The sequence below is a fragment of the Nannobrachium achirus genome, assembly GCF_963921795.1.
Source record: "Nannobrachium achirus genome assembly, chromosome: 19".
NCBI lineage: Eukaryota > Metazoa > Chordata > Actinopteri > Myctophiformes > Myctophidae > Nannobrachium > Nannobrachium achirus.
In genome coordinates, this window is record NC_137826.1 from 10,761,467 (window position 1) to 10,787,552 (window position 26,086).

At 43.3% G+C, this 26,086-nt stretch overlaps 1 protein-coding gene across 1 annotated transcript in view; it reads left to right on the plus strand.

The window, feature by feature from the left end:
* The window catches only part of apbb3 (amyloid beta (A4) precursor protein-binding, family B, member 3), a gene marked incomplete at both ends in the record, with an annotated part of 36,158 nt that extends 11,877 nt beyond the window's left edge, over positions 1–24,281 (plus strand). Inside the window, 11 exons of the mRNA XM_080749228.1 lie at positions 104–273; positions 6,188–6,261; positions 7,429–7,480; positions 8,972–9,121; positions 9,522–9,649; positions 19,549–19,663; positions 20,210–20,297; positions 20,812–20,895; positions 22,024–22,139; positions 23,024–23,203; positions 24,021–24,281. Of these exons, the coding sequence (XP_080605354.1) occupies positions 104–273; positions 6,188–6,261; positions 7,429–7,480; positions 8,972–9,121; positions 9,522–9,649; positions 19,549–19,663; positions 20,210–20,297; positions 20,812–20,895; positions 22,024–22,139; positions 23,024–23,203; positions 24,021–24,281 (1,418 nt within the window). The remainder of the gene's footprint in view (positions 1–103; positions 274–6,187; positions 6,262–7,428; positions 7,481–8,971; positions 9,122–9,521; positions 9,650–19,548; positions 19,664–20,209; positions 20,298–20,811; positions 20,896–22,023; positions 22,140–23,023; positions 23,204–24,020) is intronic.
* Between the last annotated feature and the right edge of the window lie 1,805 nt (positions 24,282–26,086).

A 26,086-nucleotide genomic window follows, 5' to 3' on the forward strand; every position in this document is an offset into this window, starting at 1 on the left:
TAAAGTATAAAATAATGAAGGCCCCTCCACCTTGGGCCCTAGTGACTCAGTCCCACTTTCCTCTCCCCTTGTGATGCCCCTGTCGGTCTCCCTGTCTTTCCAGACAACATTTGGGCCGACCAGAACCTAGCCGTTGACCCCGACCTGCCGTCCGGCTGGCGGACCATCAGAGATGCTACTGGTACCTACTACTGGCACATCCCCACTGGCGCCACCCAGTGGCAGCACCCCAACATCCAGGCTGAACAGCAAGACACACAACACAATGCAGAGGTGAGATATATCCGACAGATGTTGGCCTACAATCACGCAAAGCGGTACACAGTATACAGCCATCATGTCATCAACATGGATCTGTCCCATTTCCCATATTCCCTCCTGATTGGCTACGACTGCCTTCTAAAGTTTGTGTATGCGACGTGACGGTTGCTTATCTCCCGATTAGGGAGTCTTACTGGTATATGAGATATATCATACAGTGACACTCAAAATGCAACACAGACAATATAATATATTGTCGGGTGGAAACCCTCTATGTCCAAAAACTGTGACTTTTTCAGGAAAACACGTGTTTCTAAAAGACTAAGGGTCGATCCATACCGTTATAAGGAGCCTAACTAAGTTCGGTTCGGCCCTAGGCGAACCCAAATATGGTTCGCATCCCCCGGTTCGGGGGGGCGTCAACCTACTAAATTCGGCTCTACGGTGCTGACGAAATGTTGTGACCTCCCGACTTCATTTCGGTACTCAGCGGTGTCTGCTCATTCATTCAGCCCGGCTTCACGTTCATATTCTCGGCTGTGAATCCAAGGAAACAGCGGTCGTTGGGAGGGAGACACGCCGACTTCCAAATGCTTGTGTGGCCGTCTTTTGGGCATCGCAGAGCGGACACAAGTCAGCCTGGCTTTGGCTGGAGACGAAGAGTGGTGGACTGGGAGGCACGCGCGCGACACACACACACACACACACACACACACACACACACACACACACACACACACACACACACACACGCCTTTGCTGCTTGTATCGCTGCTAACGCGTCGCCGACCGTTTTAAAGAGAAAAGAAGAGCTTAAACACAACTTTGCTAATTGCTAGTGTTCCGTGTTGATATGTTTTCCTTTTCCACGACGAGTTGTGACTGCGTGATGACATGCATGCAGCAAGGGAGGCGGCACGTCTATAATGTGAGCTTGTAGATTAAATGTTTTTGACAGAGCTCGAGCCGAGCGTTTGTGAGTGTGAGTGAGAGAGAAAAGACCCGCTGGTGCAGCTGCCTGCTGGAGCTGCTACTCACTGGACCTCCAGTCATTCAGTGTGCAGCGCGAGGGAAGGCAAATATGTATCCGCCATGCAATGCTCATTCATCGGCCACAAACGTTGTCATGCCACGGACCTCCAATATTTACAAGCGACTTGGGCACTAACCGTTAAGAAAGTATGGATGAAATCACCCCCGAACCTAAATAATTTCGGGTCGGGGCGTCCTCCCGAACCGAAATTAGTCGGCTCCTTATAACGGTATGAAACGACCCTTAGACTAATCCCAAAAGACTAAGACTAAAAGACTAAAACTAGACTAGGACTAAAATGTTTTGATATTTAGTGGACTAGACTAAAACAATTTCAGAAGGCTAAACCGGACCAAGACTAAATTGTATGATTTAGTCTTAAGAAAATCTCTGAAAAAAAATAACACTGGGGCGAGGAGAGCATAAGTGGAGGGAGAAGGGATGAGGGGAGGGAGAGGAGAGGGTGAAGGGAGGATAAGCATCGAACCATCGGAATGGAGCTCGCACAGAGAGCGTCGCTATGTCGGCGCAGCAGCGGCAAGCGACGTCGCAAATGCATCTTCCCAATGAGAAAACGCTGCCCATGCTAGATAGCGCCTACATCAGGGTTCCCCAATAGGCGGCCCGCGGGCCATTTGCGGCCCGTGGGGGGCCCGTGGGGGGCTACTGTACACACCAACACCCCAGTAATAATGGTGGTATAAGAGCAGCAACAACACTAGTATATCGTCGTTGTCGGGTGGAAATCTCGTATCTCCAAATTTGTACGTTCTTTCGCAAATCACACAAGGTCGTTGCACAAAAGTAGTGAAAACAGCAGCTCTTCAAGCACACAACGCCTCGCGGTGCGAGGCGTTGTGTGCTTGTCGATCGGCTGTTTTCACTAGTTTAAATCATTTTAAAAATGATAAATTCAAAAATGAACGGTTTTGGACATACAAGAGTTTCACCCGACAACGACGATATCTGAACTGTTGCTGGATTAGCGGGAACGCCGCCGTCGCCCCCTGCAATGTTGTGGCCCTCGGCTTGTTACCCTAGACATAATTCGACCCTTGGGGAAAACTAATTGGGGAACCCTGGCCTACATTGTTAGAGAGGGAAGTAGGCATAGGCCCCTCTGACGGCGCTATGTCGTTGTGCTGTCTGGGTATGGATCCTATGTAGTTATTATTTAGTCACAAGCTCTTAAGACAGACTTAACCACTTTTAACTTTAATTTATTGTTATAATATTTTTATATATATATCTACAAGCTCACAATCACAACACATGGTGACACTTTGAAATGGGTAAATATCTATTTAAGCAACGCACAATGCGGGACAATGTACTTCCTGGAGAGAGTCGACAAGGGTCATTTCAGGTAAACGCCATGTTGGCTTGTGGTGGAAATTTCTGCCACGGACATAGAATTAGTGGACAATAATATTACCAGAAACACAAAGAGATAGCCCTGAAAGACCATAACAGGTCTACAACTCTGAGAACAGTTCTAACACCATGGGGGTCCTTGCAAATAAAATGTTTGAGAACCACTAATACTAGTGGACTCATAATGCGCCATAGTGTCATAGTAAACCAGTAAGACTCCCTAATCGGGAGATAAGCTTATCTCCACAAATAGGCCAAAAGTTTGTTTTACCAATTATCAAGACATACGGGCAGTTGACAGTTGGCCATGGTTACTCATTGAAGTTGAATCTCCATATATGGAGATAACCTACGCATCACACTAAGTCTGACCTCACCAGCCCATATTTGGGCATGAGCAACTTATGTCTCCATATATGGAGATATGATGACATCACACAGTCCTCAGCCGATGATGTGGCGTGATGTCATACAATACACAAACGAGCCCTACAGTATAAAGGGGCAATTCTTGCCAGGAAAGAAGCATTTCTTCGACTCAGACCTTATCGCCAGGGTTGGCTTATAGCAGCTGTCGGTAGGACCATATATGGATTCTGTTAGTGTGGATCTCCTAACAGGGTATCATCTGGGATACAATCCCTTTTATGCCCATATATGGAGATCCCTAACATAATCCCTTTCATGCCCATATATGGAGATCCCTAACAGAATCCCTTTTATGCCCATATATGGAGATCCCTAACAACATCCCTTTTATGCCCATATATGGAGATCACTAACAGCTAACAGAATCCCTTTTATGCCCATATATGGAGATCCCTAACAGAATCCCTTTTATGCCCATATATGGAGATCCCTAACAGAATCCCTTTTATGCCCACATATGGAGATCCCTAACAGAATCCCTTTTATGCCCATATATGGAGATCCCTAACAGAATCCCTTTTATGCCCATATATGGAGATCCCTAACAGAATCCCTTTTATGCCCAGTTGGTTGCTAGGGTAAAAAAAACATGGTTGCTATGGTAAACAGTTGGTTGCTAGGGTAAACAGTTATTCTGTATTACCTGTTAAAATACCTTAAAAATCTCAGACAAAAAGACATTGCTGAATCTGACCCCTAACTTGGTAATTGTCCTAAATGCCGGTAAGATCAAAATATGAGTGTAATTTGGCCGTATTGTGCTTGATGAATCGGGCCCATTATACTTACTAGAAGCTGGGCCGCCCTTCGGGCGGCCCAGCGTCTAGTCGGCGACCTGGCCAACTCGGAACAATGTAAATAGGGAATGAATGCCCCGCCCTTTAATGCAAACCCCATTATACCTGTTTTCATAGGACCCGTTTTGACCATTTGTCTGCCTGTGTCCATTTATGCCCATATATGGAGATATCTGTATCTGTCTGTCTGTCGGTGTCCATTTTATGTCCATATATGGAGATCACTGCAGTTATAGTTCTGGGTCCATTTTATGCCCATATATGCCCATATATGGAGATATCTGTCTATCTGCATCCATTTTATGCCCATATATGGAGATCTCTGTATCTGTCTGTCTGTGTCCCTTTTATGCCCGTATATGGAGATCTTTGTGATTCTGCATCCATTGTATGCCCATATATGTCATATATGGAGATATATGTTTATCTGCGTCCATTTTATGCCCATATATGAGATTTCTGTCGCTTTTTCAAACAGATGGTCAAAACGGGTCCTATGACAACAGGTATAATGGGGTTTGCATTAAAGGGGGAACCGGCACTGTGTCTGCAACACAGTCGGAGGCACAGACAGATACAGAGATCTCCATAATGGGAATAAAGGGACACAGACAAACAGATGGAGGAGGAGACAAACTTAATGCAAGCCCCATTATACCTGTTGTCATAGGACCCGTTTTGACCATCTGTTTGCCTGTGTCCATTTATTCCCATATATGGAGATATCTGTATCTGTCTGTCTGCGTCCACTTTATGCCCATATATGGAGATCTTTGACCATCTGTTTGCCTGTGTCCATTTATGCCCATATATGGAGATATCTGTATTTGTCTGTCTGCATCCATTTTATGCCCATATATGGAGATCTATGCAGACACAGTGCCAGTTCCAGAAAATCCTGATGTCAGACATCAGAATCCGAACCTTTCGTGCTGGTTCCAGAAAATCGTGTATCGGGTCGGGTCGAGGCCGAGCACTGCACTACCTGCTGCGGTGGGGAACGCACGTGCCGAATTTGAAATAGGGAATGAATGCCCCACCCTTTAATGCAAACCCCATGAATGCCCCAGCCTTTAATGCAAACCCCAATATACCTGTTGTCATAGGACCCGTTTTGACCATCTGTTTGTCTTTGTCCACTTATGCCCATATATGAAGATCTCTGCACACACAGTACCGGTTGCGGAAAACTCTGATGTCAGACTTTATGCCCATATCTGGAGAACGCGCGTGCCGGTGGGAAGAAGGGTTCTCGAGATACGCGGATTACATACATACATACACATTCACAGAGATTTTGTGTTGACTCATGTGGCGTACGTGATGTCAGAGCCTTTTATGAAGTGATGTCACAATGACTCAGCGCTTGCGCCGATTTCCTCCGGAACAGCCTGATGTCAACAATCAGCTCCGCATAAGGAGATTCCGAACGTTTCGCGGCACTGCACTCCGCGCGGCGGCGGGGAACGCGCGTGCCGAATCTGAAGCCGGTGGGACGAACGGTTCTCGAGATACGCGGATTACAAACAAACAAACAAACAAACAAACAGACAGAGATTTGTCGCATTTATAGATAGATAAGGGTGTGTAATAAGAAAACCTCAAATTTGCCAGGGACAAGACCAATTCTTTGCCACGGACACGTTTGTCTGTGTATGGGCACCCCTGACTTAGAGTGCAGTGAACGTTTACATGTACCGGTATGTTTTCCTGGCGTGATTCCTAAACCCACCAGGGTTGAGTTAAGACCCGCCTCGTGGAAACGCGAGGACTTCCAGGAGTGGCTGAAATCCCTGCCTGACACATGGAGGGTGGATAAAGTCAGAGGCATGAAGACTTGTACTTGAGAAAAGCCTGCATTTGCACAATGCACAACTATTAATTTCTCACTACAGTGCTCAAAATAAACTGTGCTAAAAAAATCTTGAAACTGACTTAATTGTACTGTGCTTAATAAAGGGAAAACTTTGTAACTTTGCTAAAGAGAAAAACATACTGAGAATAAAGCTATTAATTTGTTAGTCTACTCAGTAAAAATCAGTAAAAACTCTTACTGATTATCAGTTAAATTGTTATGGTTTGGATATGGCTTTGCTTTGGGCCTATTATGCTGCGAGTATTATTGTAATGGATCAGATTCAGTAGGTAGTAGCAGGTACTTTGCACTTGAGCGAGCAGCACTAACGTTCATAGGCACTTTCATATTTAAGATTATCGAGAGGAGGCGGGTCTTAACTCAATCCTGGTGGGTTTAGGAATCACGTGTTTTCCTGTGTTTTCCTTGTGCTGTCAGATCCAGGAGGAGAATGGCTCCAACGGACTGGCCGAGAGACAAGCTGAGAGGTCTGTGTCATCTGTAGAGGACAGGTGTCTACAGCGCACGCACGCACGCACGCACAAACACACGCACACACACACACACTTACCCAGAGAGAGAGAGTTTATTGGGCACAGGTCAATAAACACACACACACACACACACACACACACACACACACACACACACACACACACACACACACACACACACACACACACACACACACACACACACACACACACACACACACTTACCCAGAGAGAGAGAGTTTATTGGGCACAGGTCTTCCTGGTCTAGGGCATTATGGGATTAAAAAAGAGCTGGCATTTAGGTTTATCAAACACGCATGCTTTATTTTAATACCCTTCCGTTTCACGTCACCCCGCGTTTTTTCCTTAAGTATGTTTTAGGACACGGTTCTGCTGAAATGGCATCAGTGTTGTCGTTCCAATCAAGAAGAGTAAGGAGGCGTCTGGCACTCATCCATGCAATGCAGTGCTTTTCTCTCTGACGGCGTATCTCTGCAGGAGGGTAGCCGTCTGTAAGAGGGATGGCAGTGGTGGGATAAAGCACTAGCCTGACTGCTAGCGTCAGACTCAATCCACCAACAGGGGGTGGTGATGTGCGGACTGAAGTATCAGGCTAATAAAGCACTCCCATGTTTTACTTAAGTAAAAGTATTCAGTGGCGTCAGTTCAGCAAAAGCTAGGGTATGGCAAAGATGGGAGTCCTCATGGAAAAGAGGCATTACATTTTGTATAACACGGTTCTATTGTGAAAATAGCAGATCTACATGCCCCTTGGGGTCCCTACCCACAGGTTGAGAACCACTGATGTAGATGATAATGATATACTCTTACTCTGTTACAAGTAGAAGTCCGGAATTCAAAATGTACTTGAGTAAAAGTACAAAAGTATCTGCATCAAAATATAATTAAAGTACCAAAAGAAAAAGTATTCTTTATGGAGAATGTCCCATTTCCAAGTTCAAAATGTCTGAGTGAGATCGTCATGAAGCCACCCAATTCCCATGTGGATCTCGACTCTCGAGAGTCCTTTTCCGTAATATATTTTCACCAACAAATAAGGAGTCCAAATAGTTAAGATGCTAATGCAATGATTTAATGGTGCTCTGAAGCTGCAATGAATGACACCACACCACATGAATTATTGTTGACTGTGTACTTGTCATCTCCTCTCCCTGCTCATCACAGGTCCTCCTGGCATGAAGACTACTTCGCCAGTGGCCATGAACCTGACTCCAAGGTACAGTACCACCCCCCCAACCACAACTATTATCATCCCATCTGTTCCCAACGGAGAACAGAGAGAGCAGCAGAGAGAGCAATGATAGCTGTTAGGATTAGGTCAGTTTCAAAAAAATATACAGGTCGCTCTTGTACGATGCGGTAGTAGAGCATTCATTAAATAAACAAATAAAACAGTGAAAATCCAGAGATGGTTTCTGCCCTCAACAATATTACAAATTTTACAATGTGTGTGGAGAGTTGGACCCAAATGCGGACGAAAGGAGCACGTTCACACTGGGGACAGAGATGTCAAGTGCAGGATGTGGCAGCAACTACAAATTACATTATACACTTTCCTCGTCAAACTTCTCTCTCCCGGGGGGCACGGAGGCGCAGTCAGTAGCACTGTCACCTCACAGCTAGAAGGTCCCGGGTTTGGTTCCCACCGGGGATGGTGTAGGCGTTGGGGCCGTGTTCTCTCCTCCGTGTCATCAGTGCCCACAGCCTAGGTGGGGTTGGTGAAAGGGCCCTTCTGTGTCACGTTTATATGTTCTCCCCGCGTCCCCTAGGGTAGGTAGTAGGCACAGATATAAAAAGCTAGATACCTCCCCCGCCGCTGCAGTTCATTGGCGCGCCTGGTCAAGGAGTCCTGGCAGAAATGGCGGAGTGTGGAAGACAGACTGTCACTCAAAAAAACTGCTGGCCAATCACAGCGCGTCTTTTCCGGGACTTTTCCCATTCAATTCAAAGGAGCTTTATTGGCACGTTTATATGGCCAAAGCAAGTGTCAATACCAGACATGGAGTTGGATCCAGGATTTGGTCACATTCCCGTCTACATTCATTAGACAGATTAATGAATCATGTTACTTACCTGTGGAAAGTGATTCCCAGCGTTCTATTTTCCAATGTGCATCTGTTTGTACAACCCGGAGCTGTACATGAAACGACCATGTTTCTCTCTGGGAACTTATTTCACAAATCTCTGAGTGTTTGGTGACAGCTCCAGTTTTGTTTTCATCCAGTTCCTGATGTTGCGCGGCTCAGCGTTGCGTATGAGAAAACCCGCCCCATCTGCCTCTGATTGGCCGACCGAATTTCCGCTTCTTTGACGCACAGGGAAGAATTCCGTAATTCTTTTTATTTTTTTTGCCAGGAGTCTTGGACCAGCACCCCCCAGCCGGAAGAGGCGTCTACCTTTCTATGTCTGTGGGTAGTAGGTACCCTCACAAAAAACATGCAGTAATTCTGGTCTGCATACTGCCTCAGCCGGGGTGCCTGATGGAGGGGAAAGGAACAAGTTGGAATAACGTGTTCCTTCCGCACGCTACGTCCTACCGGGGAAACTCCCCCCCCCCTGTCAGGTGATAAGAAGCGGCCTGCTAACTCCTCGTGCACTGAAGGAAGCATGAGCTCAGTTCAGGGCTGAGTAGTGCCCAGGATTACAGCTTAGGCAATTGGCACTGGGTGTAAAATGGGTTACAAAATCTCTCTCTTTTTCCTCTCAGTGTTTTGCAGTGCGCTCCCTGGGCTGGCTGGAGGTCCCAGAGGAGGAACTGGCCCCTGGGAAGAGCAGCCTGGCCGTCAACAACGTCATCCAGCAGCTGTCACACTGTAAGAACACAGAGGAGAGAGACACCCAGGGCGCCTGGGGAGAGGTGAGACATCTACCTGTCCCCACATTATTTCGGGGGGTCCCCAGATGATTAACTTAATGTGAAACATTGTTTTCCTCACTAAACAGTAAACAAAACCAACATAAAGTTTAAGTGTATAGAGGGTATCTGCACATTTCTAAGGTGACAATCTAAGGACTTTTTAATACCTCTAAAATGACAAATTAAACATTGGCCAAATTGTCAAATATTAGAGGCAGAAATTCTGAAAATAGCCGATCTACATGCTCACAACGCCTCGCTATGCAAGGCGTTGTGAGCATGTACATCTGCTATTTTCACAATAGAACAGTTAAAATATGATTATTTTGGGGGTCGCGGCCTGAAAAGGTTGAGAACCACTGATTTACAATGCTGTGTTCCGCGGGCCTGTGTGATCCAGGGTCAGGACATGATGTTGGTTCTGAAGAAGGACACTCTCAGTCTGATGGATCCGCTAGACCACTCCCTTCTCCACAGTCAGCCAATCGTCAACATCCGGGTATGGGGGGTGGGCTGCAACAATGGCAGGTGAGCCAATCAGAGAAGAACAAGCTTACCGGATGACACCATATTGTATGTGTTGGGAAATTAATTCCTTAGAAAGTAATCAATTTCCAGAAGACTCAGTTTCCCCCAAAATTGTAAACCACAGTCCACGCAAGGAAGAGACACCACACCAATAAGTCAGTTTTAAGTGATTGTATTAACAGAATCCATTAATCAGCTTGTGGTACATTGATATTCTTCTTTTCCATAATAGACAGTGACAAGATGTTTTTAATAGGGATGGTATGATGTCATATAGTGCCAAGTGTCCTTATTCGATATAGTTGTCTCCATGTCAGCCTGTGACACGTCCTTCGTGATGGTGTAATGTTGTTGTTGACGGCTCCTAAAACAGACATAAAACCTCTCATAAGGGTAAAGATTGTTTAGTTGACCAGTGAAATGTCAGACACTTGTACAGTGTCAAGGTAGCAGATTTAAGATGTTTTACTAACAATGTTAGAACAAACAGGTTTTATTTTCGAACACGCAGAGTGGCAACAAACACGATTAAAAGATGATCTGTTCTGTACTTTGACCATTATATAAAATTGGTACACAAATCGATACTAACTATTAACCAAAAACCTTTCTATCAGTATGACAGACTAAATACTAATATCCCCAGTACCATCCCATTCTCATAAAATAATGTAACAGGTTCCACTTCGACCTCTCATCCATAGTCACAACTGATGGCTGTCTGTTGTACTAAAAAAGGCCAGCTTGCTTTTAATGGTGATTTATGCTGGGTTGCTCGCCGCAAATAGCCGGTCTATAAGCTCACGAGACACGTTGTTAGCTTGTAGATGTGGCGCGGCACGCAACCAAGTATAACTCAGGCTTTACAGGTTTTTATTTGTTTTCAAAGCTTTGTGCTTCGGACAACATTGTTACTCAACAAAACAGAAAGCGGGGGGGTGGGTGTTTGATATCTTATACTGGTATTGCATGAGGGTTTTCATTTTCCTGACTCAAAAGACACCTCTGTTTTGTTTGTGTTTGACCCTATGCCGCATGACATTAACATGTGTCACTTTCTCTTTTGTTTTGAAATGCCCCTCCCCACACCACAGGGACAGGTAAACTCTTATTTTGTTTCTTCTTTCACATCCAGAGCCTTATACAGAAAGTGTCCAGGTTGCGCTATGGTCACCGCGTTGCTTTCACCTCTCTAGAACTAGAACGATTGATTGAAAATGTTTAACTTTTGATCAAGAACCGGCTATTTGTTAAGAAACTACCATGATGCAGGTTTATGGAACTAACATGGCAGCCACATTCTGGCTACTGTACATGGCTCTGTTCAGTGTTAATTTTGTCGACTAAGACTAAGACTAAAAGACTACAAGATTTTGATATTTTGTCGATAAGACTAGACTAGACTAAAACACTTTCAAAAGACTAAGACTAAGACTAAGACTATTATTTGTGTTATTCAAAAGACTAAGACTAAGACTAAATCTAAGTCTAAGACTAGTGGCTACAAAAATTAACACTGGTATGTAACTGCAATGAAATTAAAGCCAAATACATCTTTTATGTATGGTTTATTTTGACCAAGTAACAGGCAGTAGAAGACAATGACTTGTTCATAATTATGTGGTTATATTAGGCTAAAAAACCTATCCTAAAAGACGAAGACTAAAAGTCTAAGACTAATCCCAAAAGACTAAGACTAAGACTAAAATGTTTTGATATTTAGTTGACTAAGACTAGACTAGACAAAAACAATTTCAGAAGACTAAGACAGGACTAAGACTAAATGGTGTGTTATTCAAAAGACTAAGACTAAGACTAATTCAAAATTTGCTGAAAAAATTAACACTGGCTCTGTTCACATTTTTCCAAAATAAACTGCCACTACACACTGTCCACAATGACACATTGTACACACTTATACACCTTACTTTTGGGGGGCACTGCTGTTTGCTGTGTTCTGACTTGCTGTGTTCTGAATGTTGCTCTGCTGAGAGATGCTGTTTGATGTCTGACAGGCTGCCATGTGTGATGCGCCGCACAAAAAGATCGGCAACATACCTTGTAGTTCGCTTTATATTCATTCTCACTGACGCCGTCAAGCCAAATGTTTGACGTTTACCACTCACGCATGTATTATTTGCATGCATTTTCATTGCAGTTGTGGTTATGGAGTATGAGGGGTAGACATTCTATAATGCCCATGCTCACAGTGCATTAGAGTCAGTCACACACTAGAAGAGTTTTTTTGTAGTCCATTAGGAACATTATGGTTTCACTATAAGAGTCACGTCAGTTACCGACAACATCACATGTTAATGTAGATTATATGTTATTGTTGTTGTTGTTGTTGTTGTTGTTGTTGTTGTTGTTGTTGTTGTTGTTGTTCTTGTTCTTGTTGTGGTATTCGTCACAGTTCATTTGCACATAATGTGAAATTCATCCTCAGCATTTATCCATCCTATAATAAAAATCCTATTAGTATTTACAGTACCCATGGTATTAGCCCCTCTTGCTCTAGTTGGATTATTTTAGCACCATGGTTGTCTTTTTCCAAGTCCTTGTGAATTCTCCATTTGTTAAGTCAAGGAAAGGAGTTTTTTAGTTGTTGTTCTACTATTTGGATACACCTTGAGACAAGTCAGACTTAAGTCGTGAAAATCAGGACTTGTGACTTGACTCGGACCCCTGCTGCTGTGAGACTTGAATTAATTGTGACTAACAGCTGCTTTATGATTTGAGCCATCGTAATCAAACGCACGCACGCATGCACCCCCACACGCACACACCCACACAATATTTCAGTGTAATTGGCACAGGAAGAGGCTTTTTTCTAGTCACAATAATCCAATAAACTGTGGGTTGCAGTGCTGGGTTTGAGCAGAGCTCTGTCCATGGTTCTGATGCTGAACCGCATGAACTGTGAGCTGTCCATGGTGCTGAGTAGTGCTGGACAGGTGAGCTCTGTCCATGCTTCTAAAACATACTTCATTTGGGTGTTACAATAGCATTGTAACACGGACTGTTGTGATCAATCATCAAGTCCACATTTCAACAAATAATATGAATGTACGTGTATTGTGTACCTATGTATGTATGTATATGCAGAGTTCGAGTTATGTGGGAGCCAGTGGGGTCTTAGCTCCCATAGTTAAAGTCTGGGACCCCATAGTCAACAACCCCCTTTGGGGTCTCTTTTTTTCTAAGTGTGTTTTTTTTTTTTTTTTTTTTTTCGTTTTTTTTTTTTTTTTATGTTCCATTGGAAGAATTTATATTATTTATGTTAACTAGATATACTAAATAAACATGTTAGACAGTAAGACTGAACAATGACATCACACCGTTTAATCCTACTATTAATTTTATTATTATAAATCAGGCGCATTTAATGTAGGGTGTGAGTCTTCCTTTACCGTCCGGGTTATAACACACTCGCTGCAATGGTTCCTACCTTTCTGGATGCAGACCTACCCAGCTGCGTGGTCTCGCCATGGCCTGGGCATAGGCTAAGCTAGGAACCACTGCATCGAGTCTTTGCACTTCTAGCCACGGCCCGGACGGCAAAGGAAGGCGGACACGCCGGAGAGCAACAAAACAACCAAACAAAACAACGCTGTCTTAGCAAGACCATACCCGAGGGAAGTAGGGGTGCTGGGGGTGCGGCCGCACCCCCTCCCCCACGTCCCACCGCACCCCCTAAAGGGGGGTTGGGGGGAAAATATTGCCGATCGGCAAGTAGAGGCTCTGACATCAGTGGCGTGAAGTAGGAGCTATTGGCTACTTCTATTTCCAGTACAACTTCAAAATAAACATGTGTTGAATGATCGATTGTATAGACAAAAAAAAAAAGAAAGGCACTTGTTTTGAAATGTGCTTCTGGGCACTGTTCAGAGAGGAAATGGCTTTCAAAGGACTTCCCTTTTAACTTGTCTGAACGTCTGTCTCTCCGTGCGTAACTGATGCGTCATGGACTCGGTGGATTATAACAATACGGCCATAAAGGAATATACAGAACACCAAGACAACACAACCTAGGCTATGAAGGCATTAAACATCGCCCTCTGCTAGCCCTGGCGTCCTCACTGGTGAGTCGTGGGCTCGTGGCTATAGACTTGTAATGATGAATGAATGCTATGTTATGCTGCTGTGCTGCCTGGCTAGGCTAACGTTTGGGCTAGCTAGTGGCTAATGGCTATGGTGTACCAGAACCATCGCCAATGAAGCCTGGGTTTCCGAGGCTAGCTGTTTCCTAACACTGGGGTCTGGACCGATGTGGCGGACACGTTGTATGGGTCACAACGCACTGAACACAGTGCGAAGCAACTCGTTGTGAGCTTGTACATCTGCTATTTTCACTACTTGTTTGGTACAAGGTAGTAATGTCTCTTGGTTCACGGGCTAAAAAGTTTGGGAACCATCATACTTGCTGTTGTAGACAGGTTCACGGGCTAAAATGTTTGCTTGCTGTTGTAGACAGTGGTGTAAAGTAACTAAGTAGATTAACTGAAAAGCTCTGGGAACTGAATGATTTTATGAAACTGGCACTTGTTGTCTGACTGTTGGTACCAAGAAATCTAGACTATATACCGAAAAATACCTGATTTAATATGATTTAATATAGGAAAATACTCGTTTTAGCCGACTTTATACCCGAAAAATAGGGCCCCCATAACTATGGGGGCCACCCCCATAACTATGGGGGCCCTATTTTTCGGCAGGGCCTTCGGCGCCGCTAGAGGGACCCCATAGCTCTCGGAGTATAACTCGAACTCTGTGTATATGTATGTATGTACTGTATGTATGTCTTTTGAAGTAAATTATTTGACATACAGCGAGCAAGTGTAAAGATTGAGATTCACTTTCTTGGGCTCCGGCGGCAGCATCATTCTGAATCAACTGCAGTTGTCGGATCAATATTTTTATGGAGACCTGTAAAGACAGTAGTTAAGTCTACTGAAGATGAATGTACGGACGTGTCTTTGTAAATCCTGTTGAGACATAAGACCTTCAATCCATTATACTCTCAAAGTGATATACGGCCGAAACTGCCAAAATGTTTCGACTGGTCTTCATCAGGGCAAGAACTGCAGAGTTCAGTTCTTGCTCAGATGAAGACCTTAACCGGTTAACTTTAACTCCTCTTCTCCACATTTTTTAGTGCTCGGATCTCTTCTTCTTTTTTATTAGTGTTTATTCCCGCTGATCCTAGAAGCACCACACACTTTTAAAGAGGCGGTGCCATAGTTTTGTACTTTTTCTGGTTTTCATATGTCTAGGAGGTTGACAATACTTCATTAGACCCCCTGGTGTGGTTGTTATGAGCAATTATGTATTCCCTTTGTATTTGGGATTTCTTCCTGAAGGCTGACACCTTGTGGGTCAAAAGTGCCGATAATCATCCCCTCCCCTTTTACCATTCACCCAACACTGTGGGTGTGGCTAACTTCAGCTGGGTCACCACTAGATGTCTTCGGACCTGCCCGAGATCCGAAATTTCCCGCGATCCGACCCGCCCCGAGCCGGGTAACGGGGCCATTTCCGAGCATTTACCGCGGGGCGGGCCGGGGCCAGGGCCGGGGGCCGTCTGAGCCGGTTCCCGGGTATCTGATTGTGAAATCGCCGGTTCCTGTTACCCGAGTGTCAGCCGAGATTGAATGAAAGAATGCATCAACTGCACTAAATAGATCACGCCACAAGATGGCACTAAACGATGCAGCATGTAATCTGATGCAAGTTGTTTAGAACTCACTCAGTCACAAGTCGACACTGCATGGGGCAGTTGGATTGTTATTATTATCAAAGATTGTTGATATTAACGTAACGTTTTGGTTAAGGGTTTACAATGGAGTTGTCATTGCGTGTTGTCATGCTCTGCAAAGCATAATTGGAAACTCAAAGCAGAAGGATATAATGAACAACACATGCGACAGAAAATGATAGCGTTAGCATTGGCTAGCCAAAGAAGAAGGAATAGACTAAAGAAAACATGGATTTATTTGTATTTACAAACTGTCCGCATTGATTGACTTACTGGTCTGGGAAAAGATCATGTTGTGACGAGAGACAGCACCGCTGACAGCAACAGCTGCAACCATTACCATGGCGACGTTTAGGTAAGAAAGACGTCACGTCTCATACAGCTCTTAATATAATAACGTTGGCATTCTTTCATTTCGGGGCCACAGGTTCGGGTCTCGGACCTCTCGTTCTGCTCGGGTATCGGATCTAATTTTTCTAATAACAGGCGGGCTGTTCGGACCGGGTCTGTCACGTTTCGGGGCTGGTCGGGTAACGGTTCTCAAATTCCAAATTATAGACGGGGCCATATGGGTCCGGTTCCATTTTCCCCGGGTCCTTTTGGGTTCGGGTAGTTAGAATTGGACCCGTGAAGACCTCTAGTCACCACCCACGGTGACAACTAGGCATACTTAATGAACTGGTGGGTGTGGCCACATAAAAACTGTTAACTCTGTTAACTCTTTCTGTACAATTTCTTTGGAAAAAACCTTCTACCTGATAATCATGTTTTAAGGGGGGATAAAATCATGGCACTTCATCTTTCTTCTTTCATCTTTAAAGACTTTTCTTTATCTCCTTTGAGCACCCGGTTGGTCTCTGTTTTTCCTCTATGATTCAAACCAGTTTAGTGCTATGCCAGAAAGTCCCACCCAATGTTTCAATCTGTCGAGCTGTCCAGTAATATGCTGTGGTTGTGAAATGCAGCACTGCAGAGGTCTTGTAATACTAAGACTGACAGTTTGCCACCGCCTGTGCTTAAGTGGATGTCATTGAAGACTTTAACAAGAGCAGTCTCAGTGTCGATGACTGTTGTTTTCAGGGCCTGTGGGAAGAAACCTGAGATAAGAAATGTGTTGTCAATTCGTAGAAGATCTGAGGCCATGCAATTTAAAACATATTTTCAAAGGCAGAATGACGGCAGAATATCAAGGCAGCGGGAATAGGATTTCAGATGTCGTATGATGTTCTCATAGTTTTCATAATAGTCGTGGTATTTGAATTGGTCGCAAACAGAAACATATCCTGCAACCGATATGGAGGCACTAATTGCAAATAAACGTGCTCCGAGAATATTACATGGTGATGCCACATTCACACAGGGGCATGATTTTATATGCAGTAACAAATCTAAAAACAACAATTAAAACCCAACAATAAAAAAAAAAACCTATTGCCTTCTGTTTGTTGTTTAATCATACAAAGTAAACACTCCCGGTGTGTAAGGCCCTTTAATTTCTCCTGTCACATTTTGTGGTACATGTAACTCATATCATGTTATTCCTCCAAGGGAACTGGTATTTGACCTTCTAGTTAGACTGGAGGAAATGTTTTCATATCAACATTGGAGCCATAACATCAACAGGGGTGGGGGACTATTTAGAAATTAGAATCAAATTGTACAGGTTGATTTTTTAATTCTGCCCACGTAGCATTGTTAACACCGCCCTTCCCTGTTTCTCCACCCACCAGGGAGAAAATATTTTCTGATTTGTGAGTAATTTCTGGTTCGCAGTTTGACTGCGATTGCATTCCATTGAACTTCTGGTTCCAGTTTGCCAAGTATCAGGCTATCAGCCAGCTGCTTCCCAGGCCAGCTCTGCAGTGGCATTAAGCATGCAGATACAGTATGCACAGTTTTGGCTGTGGTCTCTGGGGCATGTATGAAGCTTTACAATAAGAGGTCGTTAGAGTTAATATTGTCGGGGGACCTTTCTCCATTTTGCTATAGCACGAAGGGAAAACACAGTTCTGTGATCTCTTGCTACTGTGTCCAAATCTCTTTGTTTCCATCTACCTCCCTCCTCCGCATCACCCATTCACCCCCCCCCCCCCCCCCCACACACACACACACACACACACACACACATTCTCTGTCTGTCTGTCTGTCTGTCTGTCTGTCTGTCTGTCTGTCTGTCTCTCTCTCACACACACTCACTCTCTCTTTATTGTGAATAATGCAGGGGGTTCCTTTTCTAGTTCATCAGCAGTTTACTGTAGGTAGCACCGCTGCAAAGAGAGATAATGCGCGTGCGTGCGTGCGTGTGCGCGCGCGTGCGTGGCTGGTGCGTGCGCGTGCTGCCTTTAGGGGATTACGTTAAGTGGGGGAACTAGTACCTAGACGTACTTACAAGCCCAATCTCAATGTCTCAATGTCCACACTGCACCCTGAGCACTGAACCCTAACAGGCATTTATGAACGTGCGTGTTCAGCGTAAATGAATGAAACTATGATAAATATGAGGAACAAGCTGGCACTTTGTGACTTCACATTATTAACTGACAACAGCTGTTGCTATTGACCATAGAGATAAAGTGTTTATAGTCCATAGTGCTAAAAATAAAACAGGACAACGATCCACTCGTCCTAGACTCTTCGCACTCCTGGCCCCCCAAACTGTGAAATAAACTCCCAGTTGCACTTAGAACTGCAAACTCTCTCCCTAGCTTCAACTGTGGTCTTCAGACTCCACCTTAGCCCATAGCACTTGACTTACCGTAGCACTTTATACCCTTAATAATGACCATACATGTAATTTAGATTACTTTTTTTGTTTTTATAAAGTTTGGTCAACCTATGTTTTACCTACAGTACTATTTATATGCATTTGATGTATCGATGTTTTAAATTGCTTGTCATTCACTCCCTGCTTATAAGCAAAATTGTAAGGTTGTTGGATAAGATCAGATCAAATATATTTGGAAATTGTCATCATGCAGTTATACAGTAGCACAAACAACTACACACACAAATACAGTGCTATCAATCAATCACTATGTGAGCTACATTACTTGCATGTTAACTACTTCTTGCCAGATCCCCCGGTTTTGCTGTAAAATTACACTGAATTGAGTGCTATTGCCTCAAGCAAAGTTTGCAGCAATGCAGCAAGTCTGCAGCAATGCATATGGCTTCAAAAAAAAGAAGAAAAAAAAAAGTCAGAGGCTTCTGAGTTTCATCAGGAATGTGCATCTAAGACCATATGTGCACGAATGTGGACTTAGGTTCGGCACACTAACCATTTCCTTCAACCACATGAACCTGACTGTCCCTATTCTGGGGCAAGGATTCTCTGAAAATTGCACATCCGAAAGCTCACAACATCTCTCAACGCATCACTTGTAGATAGGCTATTTTCTGCAAAAAGATTCGGTGTAGATAAAGGGGAGGGTGGCCTGGTATAGACCCCTGAGGCAGTCAATTTGTTCATTCTGCAGATATAGAGGTGACCACAGTACACACACGGTTAATTTGTCTTTAACAGTTTTATGTTCCGACACATACAAGTAACAAGACATGTAATGTAAATGTATACACATATTTGAAAAAAGGGTCTTGTTTAACAGTGCATCAATCATGCAGTATGTAGCTTGAATTAATAGATTAGGAACCAGTAAGGCTCCCTAATCGGGAGATAAGCGACCGGCAGGTCGCATACACAAACTTTAGATGGCAATCGTAGCCAATCAGGAGGGAATATGGGAAATGGGACAGATCCATGTTGATGACATGACTTTAGAGATACTGTGTACCGCTTTGCGTGATTTTAGGTCAAAATCTGTAGGAGCAGTGTCCAAAAAATGTGTTTTGCAAAAATCGGCCTGATGGTGGCGCTAGAAGAGGGCCATGTGGGAAATGAGGGGTGGAGGTTGTGATTTACCATCCAAGGAGTGTGTGTGCGAAGTTTGGCATTGATAGGGCCAACAGTGGTAGAGATATGACTAGGGCAAAAGTGTGACGTGACGGACAGACTGACAGACAGCCGGTGGAGCTTTTCAAAGTAACTGCGACCTGACAGTTGGTCGCAATTAGTCTCATCAAAGAATAGAATATGTTCTCATCATGTTCTCCCTGATGCCAACCATGTGTTTTGTGTTTTGTCCAGGGACTTTGCGTTTGTGGCCAGTGATAAAGACACCTGTATGCTAAAGTGCCATGTATTTCGGTGCGACGCTCCGGCCAAAGCCATCGCCACGGCGCTACATGAAATGTGCTCCAAGGTTTGTATCTTGTCACGTTTGAATCTTATTGTTTAAAGCTACACAGCCGTCACAGGACTGGCAGTTAGTTGCCTAGAGGTGAAAACACGGAGATGTAAGAACAGAAGGTTGGCAACTACTTCCCAGACCAGCTGGGAAAATCAAAGGCAATGACACAAGTTCACACAACAATCACGGTTGAGTTGCCCCTAAGTCAAATCACCTCACTTGACCTTCTATAGCTCTGTTGCAGCTGCGCTGTGATCAGGGTTCGATTTGTTAGGGGGGATGGGGGGATGGGGGGGGGGGGGGACTTATAAGGCCCAGCACATACACCTTCTGATGTCAGAACCTTTCTTCTGAAAGGGACGTGACATACAAAAAAAAACTACAAATTGACGTCCTTACGAACATCTGATAGACTTTTTCCGAATTGTGTGTGTGTGTGTGTGTGTGTGTGTGTGTGTGTGTGTGTGTGTGTGTGTGTGTGTGTGTGTGTGTGTGTGTGTGTGTGTGTGTGTGTGTGTGTGTGTGTCTACTGTCTATGTCTGTCTGCCTGCCTTCCAGATCCTGTCAGAAAAAGCATTCACGAATCGATCACTAGCACGGTCTCTGACAATGGAAAGTATTTCACCTGAAGATCTCCCAAGGCAAGGTAATGGAATAGAAATTGACTTCATTTTACTGTAAATCTTCTACTCTAGTCAGAAATAATGTAGTTTAGAGTGTGGAATTTACATTATTATTTTGGTCGGGGACTGCCCATAAGTCCGAAGGTTCATTAGTCCTACATCTCATTAGTCCGAATTTAGTTAGGGTTACTGAGGTTAAGGTTAGGTTTAGGGTTAGGTATAATATTCTTAACATATTCGGACGAATGGCCTGTCGGAACAAAGAGGTTTCGGACCAATGCCATAATTTACTATATTTTGTTGTCTTGCGAGAAATTCAAAAAAATAATTATTAAACTCAAGTCTCCATGGCGTGAGTAATCAATAAAAAAGGAGAACTACTCCTTTAAATGTCCTTTCTAGTTTTGATTTTCCATACCTTACTACTAAATTGACTGCTAAAGTGTACCAAAGTAGACCAGGTTTAATACTGTGTTGTTGCCTTCATTGATGACTATTTATGCTGTGTTGTGTTTTGCATGTTTTTCTCCATGGCAGTGGATTTCCTGGAGGCTGTCAGGCAGAGAGTTCAGAAGTTTGAGGTCCAGTACATTGGTAACCTGCCAGTGTCCAGGGCGATGGGTAAGACACCTAACCTCCACACATACTGTACTGATGCTTCAAATAAGAAATCTGAGGGCGAACAATATTTCCATGCCATTCTCATGGAATACAATGAGTCCAGTGTATTCTCACCATAATTATTGATTAATCATCCAAGGATAAAGCTGAATTAGCCCTTCATCTGGGGGGGGAAAGGAGGGGGACTGGTATACCGGTAGACTCCTGGAGGACTCCGATCAATAGGGTTTGTGCGGTGAAAATACTTTTGGGACTTTTGTTCAAGTATCTTTTTTAGGATTTTGTTTTAGGAGAGAACTGGACAATCTGTATTAGAAAGGAGATTTAAAGGGATGTCATCTTAATCCCATGGTAGGCCAAGAACAGTATTACATCATCACCTAACCCAGGGGTCGGCAACCCAAAATGTTGAAAGAGCCATATTAGACCAAAAAAACCCAAAGCAAGTCTGTCTGGAGCCGCAAAAAAATATAAAAGCCTTATATATTGTTGTTGTCGGTTGGAAACCTTGTATGTCCAAAACTTTTTTGTATTTATCATTTAAAAAATGAACTAAACTAGTGAAAACAGCCGATCTACAAGCACACGAGGCGTTGTGTGCTTGTAGATCTGCTGTTTTCACTACTTTTGTGCGTCAGTCTTTTATGATGATGCTTTACTTTGCGGGAAAAAAAACATACAAATTTGAAACTTGGAGATAACAAGGTTTCTGCTCGACAGTGACGATAAAAAAATCGTTGAAAACAAAAAAATACATTTTTCCCACCCATCTTTTTCCATTTTCATACATTTTTTTAAAAGCTCCAGGGAGACACTAGGGTGGCGCTAAAGAGCCGCATGCGTCTCTAGAGCCGCGGGTTGCTGACCCCCGACCTAACCGGTGGCTAATTGATTAGTGAAATCGGAGTCCTTCTTTCAGGTAATCTAGTCAGGAGTTTATAGGTCCTGGTGAGATCAGGTCTGCAAACCTCTTTTTTTTTTACACACAAAGCAAGAAACCCAGAGAAGTGTGTACTGCAACTTTCTGACGTGTTTTTCTTATGGAGAGACGGTCAGACCACTCTTGAATGTCCACTGTCTATGTGTATTGTTTAATGTTTGTGCTGTGTGCGTGGTTGTATACTGTAGGCATGGAAGTACTGAACAGAGCCATCGAGAGCATCATGAATGCCACGGACAGAGACGACTGGGAACCAATCGTCATTCAAGTCTCTGACACGGTTATGTCGCTTTGGAAAGGAGAGGTATTATCCTTAATCACTTTAACCCATTAAGACATGAGGGCGATTCTATGAATGAACGCCTTCTAAATCAATAGTTCTCACTCAATGTGAACAAAAATAGCGGATGTACAAGCTTGCAGCGCAGAACAAAGTGACGCGCTGTGAGCTTATACAGTATGTCTGCTATTTTTTAATAGCCAGCAAAAAACTTACACAGATACTTCCCCAGATTTAATGGGTTAAACCCCATATGTTATTGAGAGGAGTCCCTCAGGGAGCTATACTAGTGTATTTTCTGTTGTTGTTGTTTTTTTTTGCTTTACATTAAATATCGTTGCTGTGAGGTTGATCTGCTATTCTCTGCGAAGGTTTTCCCAGAAAACAGATGTTGAGGTTTAAGTGGTTAGCAAACAGCGGTAGTGGCTCCTTGATTCTAGGTAATACTATAGATGTAGTAGGCTAATCACTGCTACACCTTACAACTTTCATTATGTTTTGATCATTTCTATACGTATATCCTCTATACCTGCCTTATTGCTGTACTTTTAGATGGACTGTTAAATGTAACATACGTTAATGCAGTGGCTCTCAAACGCGTGCCGAGGCACACTGATATGCCATGAGACAAGTCCAGCTGTGCCTTGGGATTTTGTGACTACTGTATACAAAAATGTGAGGAGGCAGATTCTATACCCCAAAAAAAACATTTTGGAACTACTTTCAACCTGGTGTTGCTGTTTTGGGCATGCCATTTATTTAATGTATTTTTTACTATTTGGTCATAGAAAATTGAAAACCATTCCATTAATGTTTAACCACTTAAACCATATACAGTGCTTTGTTGACCGGACCTGAGTCACGTGTCTCTCTGTCTGTCCTGTTATGTATCCATTTGCCTTCCTCAGGAAAGAGAGGAGCCATTTTGGGAGTGTCAGGTTCGTTATTTGACCTTCCTGGGCGTTGGCCATGACTGCCGCACCTTTGCAGTGATTGTGGACGGAGGGACTCAGCGCTTTGAGAGCCACGTGTTCTGGTGTGAGCCCGACGCTGGGCTGATCTCAGAGGCGGTCCAGGCTGCATGCATGGTGAGTAGTGGTGGAAAAGGTACTCAAATGTTTTACTTAAAGTAGTAGTTCACCCCCAAAATGACTTTTTTTCCATTGATACTCACGCCATGGAATAATAGTTTTTGTTTTTTTGTCGCATTCCTAAGACAATAATTTTATTATAATAAATTTACCCCCATTGATTCAATGGGGGTAAATTTACTATAATAATTTGTTTGTCTTAGGAATGCGACAAATCAAGTCTCCATGGCGTGAGTAATCAATAGAAAAAAGTCATTTTGGGGGTGAACTACTCCTTTAAATAAAAGTTTGAATAATGCAATGCAGAAATACTTTGTTACAAGTAAATGTACAGTATTCTAAATTTACTTGAGTAAAAGAACAAGAGTATTGGTATCATGTACTAGTACAAAAAGTAAAAGTACACATTATGCAGATTGTTCCATTTTAAGTTTTCAAATAAAATATAATAAAATAGCAGATCTAAAAGTTGCGATGCATTGTTACGGTTATCTATTTTCGTCCGTCTATTTTCAAATGGCCGTAATGTATATGGCTGAAAGTGGTAAATGCATGTTTTGTAATAATATTCGAAATCTTCAAAGTAAATAGTAACTCAAGTTTACAAATAATTGTGGTGGAGTAAAAAAAGTACAATATTTGCCTCTGAGATGTAGTGGAGTAGAAGTAAAAGTACCAAAAATTGGAAATACTCCACAGTAAAGTGAAAGTACCTCAAAATTGTACTTAAGTACAGTACCTGAGTAAATGTACATTATCTTAATATTATTATTATTATTATTAAATTAAAAGAAAAATATTTAATTTCCTTCAGGTCCAATACCAGAAGTGTTTAGTGGCTCAGACCCCACCTCCGAGGTCCAAGACGTGGCGCGTGGCCCCACCTAAGGTCAAGCGGGCCAATTCCATGGATGCCTTCCCGTCCACCAGCCATTACCATGGCAACGGGGCTGCCGCGGCAACAACCAGAGTTGCAAAGGGCAACGGTGGCGGCGGCGGTGGCAGCAACAACGTAAGAAAAGGGATGCTGGCGTTCTTCGAAACCTTCCGGAATAAGCAGGCAGCCAGCTTTTAATGATTGTGTGGGTGGGGGCGGGGTAATTAACGCTTATGGCGATGGTGGTGAAGATGAATGATAGCAATAATTATGATGACTTACAGTATGACAAACAAGCCAGAGCCATTGAGTGAGTGAGTACAGGTTTTAACTCTAGAATGCAATAGTCTGACAGTAATTATGTAACAATGTCCTCTCTAACATCAAGATAAGATGCCCAACATTTAAAAGATCTTCTGGCACGGAGCTCTGACAGTACATGCATGGACAGGCATGTCCATGACCAAACTATCTATGTCTAGGCCCTGTAATGGTACTTCCGAGTGCCCAATATCCACTCTCCTTCCCAGACAGTCCTATGTCATGAACATGCACTTTTCTAGTAAAAAACAATCCACGCTATAAGAAATGGAGGTCTTTAAACATGACCGAGACCACAGAAACACAGAAAGCCCATCTCTGTTTACAGCAGAAACAACAAGCGATACCAGTGCTTTGGCGTTTGTGTGCCCAGCATAACCTGTGCAATGCGAATGGTCTCTACCCTCACTATCGTCAGCACATTCAACCAGAATTCAAGAACAGGACATTCGGGCATGGGCACAGGCAGGAAGATATAGGAGTCATCGAATAACAGACACTAGAGTTCAACAGGCTTAGTAACAGTGTAATCAACAGATCAGACAGGGCATGGATTACACATACCTAACCGGATACAGGTCAACACAATGGACAATCAACACAGGTGTGACCATCATGAAGGGAGAGTGACATCTGCTGGACTGTCAAGATAAAATGCATGTTTGGTTACTCAGAAGTACCATTATGGGGCTAGCCTAGGCTGAGCTGTATGGGAGCAGGCTGGTATACGCTAGTTCTGCCTGTCTTTGGTCATTTCCTCATTCATTCACAGGACATTATGCTATCATGAAATCCTGCCTATCACTGCAACACCATTCGCGTTCCAGCGAGCATGGTTACTGCAAATCTGAAGTTGTGATACCTCATTTCTAGGCCTGTATTTCCTCACAATTGCTGACCTCACATTTGTGAGAAAGCGATTATAGGTCATATCGTCGAAATGGTGGGAAAGAAAAAAAACACACATAAGAGATAAAGTCACACACATTGAACTAGCAAGGGGAAAAATACTGGCACACGTTATTGTGGAAATGGGCTTCTATACATATCAGCCTGCGGCTAGCCCTGCACACAAATCATTAAGCATGTCTTTGATAGTACGCATGCCTATAAAGGCATTTGAAGATCTGTAAACATAAATGAGCTTCCTAGATGCAGACTCCAGAAGTGAATGTATACCAGAGTAGGACAACTAGGAAAATGCTTCAAAGAATATTGTACATTTTCACCAGTACAGATAATAAACGTGACTTGAGAGGATGACCTATTAGCCAATATGGTACATTTTACTTTTTAAAATATTGTACATACTGTATGTATAAGTATAACATAGCATTACATTTCTTTTCAACCTTTCATACTCAAACTCCTTAATCTTAACAAACCTGTTAGTCTTTAGCAGCTCTTTACCTTAACCAACAAGTCCATAAATGACTGAAGGGTCCCTAAATTATCTGTGGTCCCTAAAGTTGCCAAAGAGAAAAATTTGGAAATGGGGCTGGGGACTTTGATGAACTTGTGTGCGTGCGTGCGAGTGAAGACCACCATAGTTGTACCCAGCGGACTTACAGCAAATGAATCAACACAAACACAACAATGTGAAGTATTTGTTGTCCTGGGCATCCTTTATAGACAAGTATTTAAAAGGTAGTCAGTAATAGCAGTGAGCTTGTTGTTCTGTG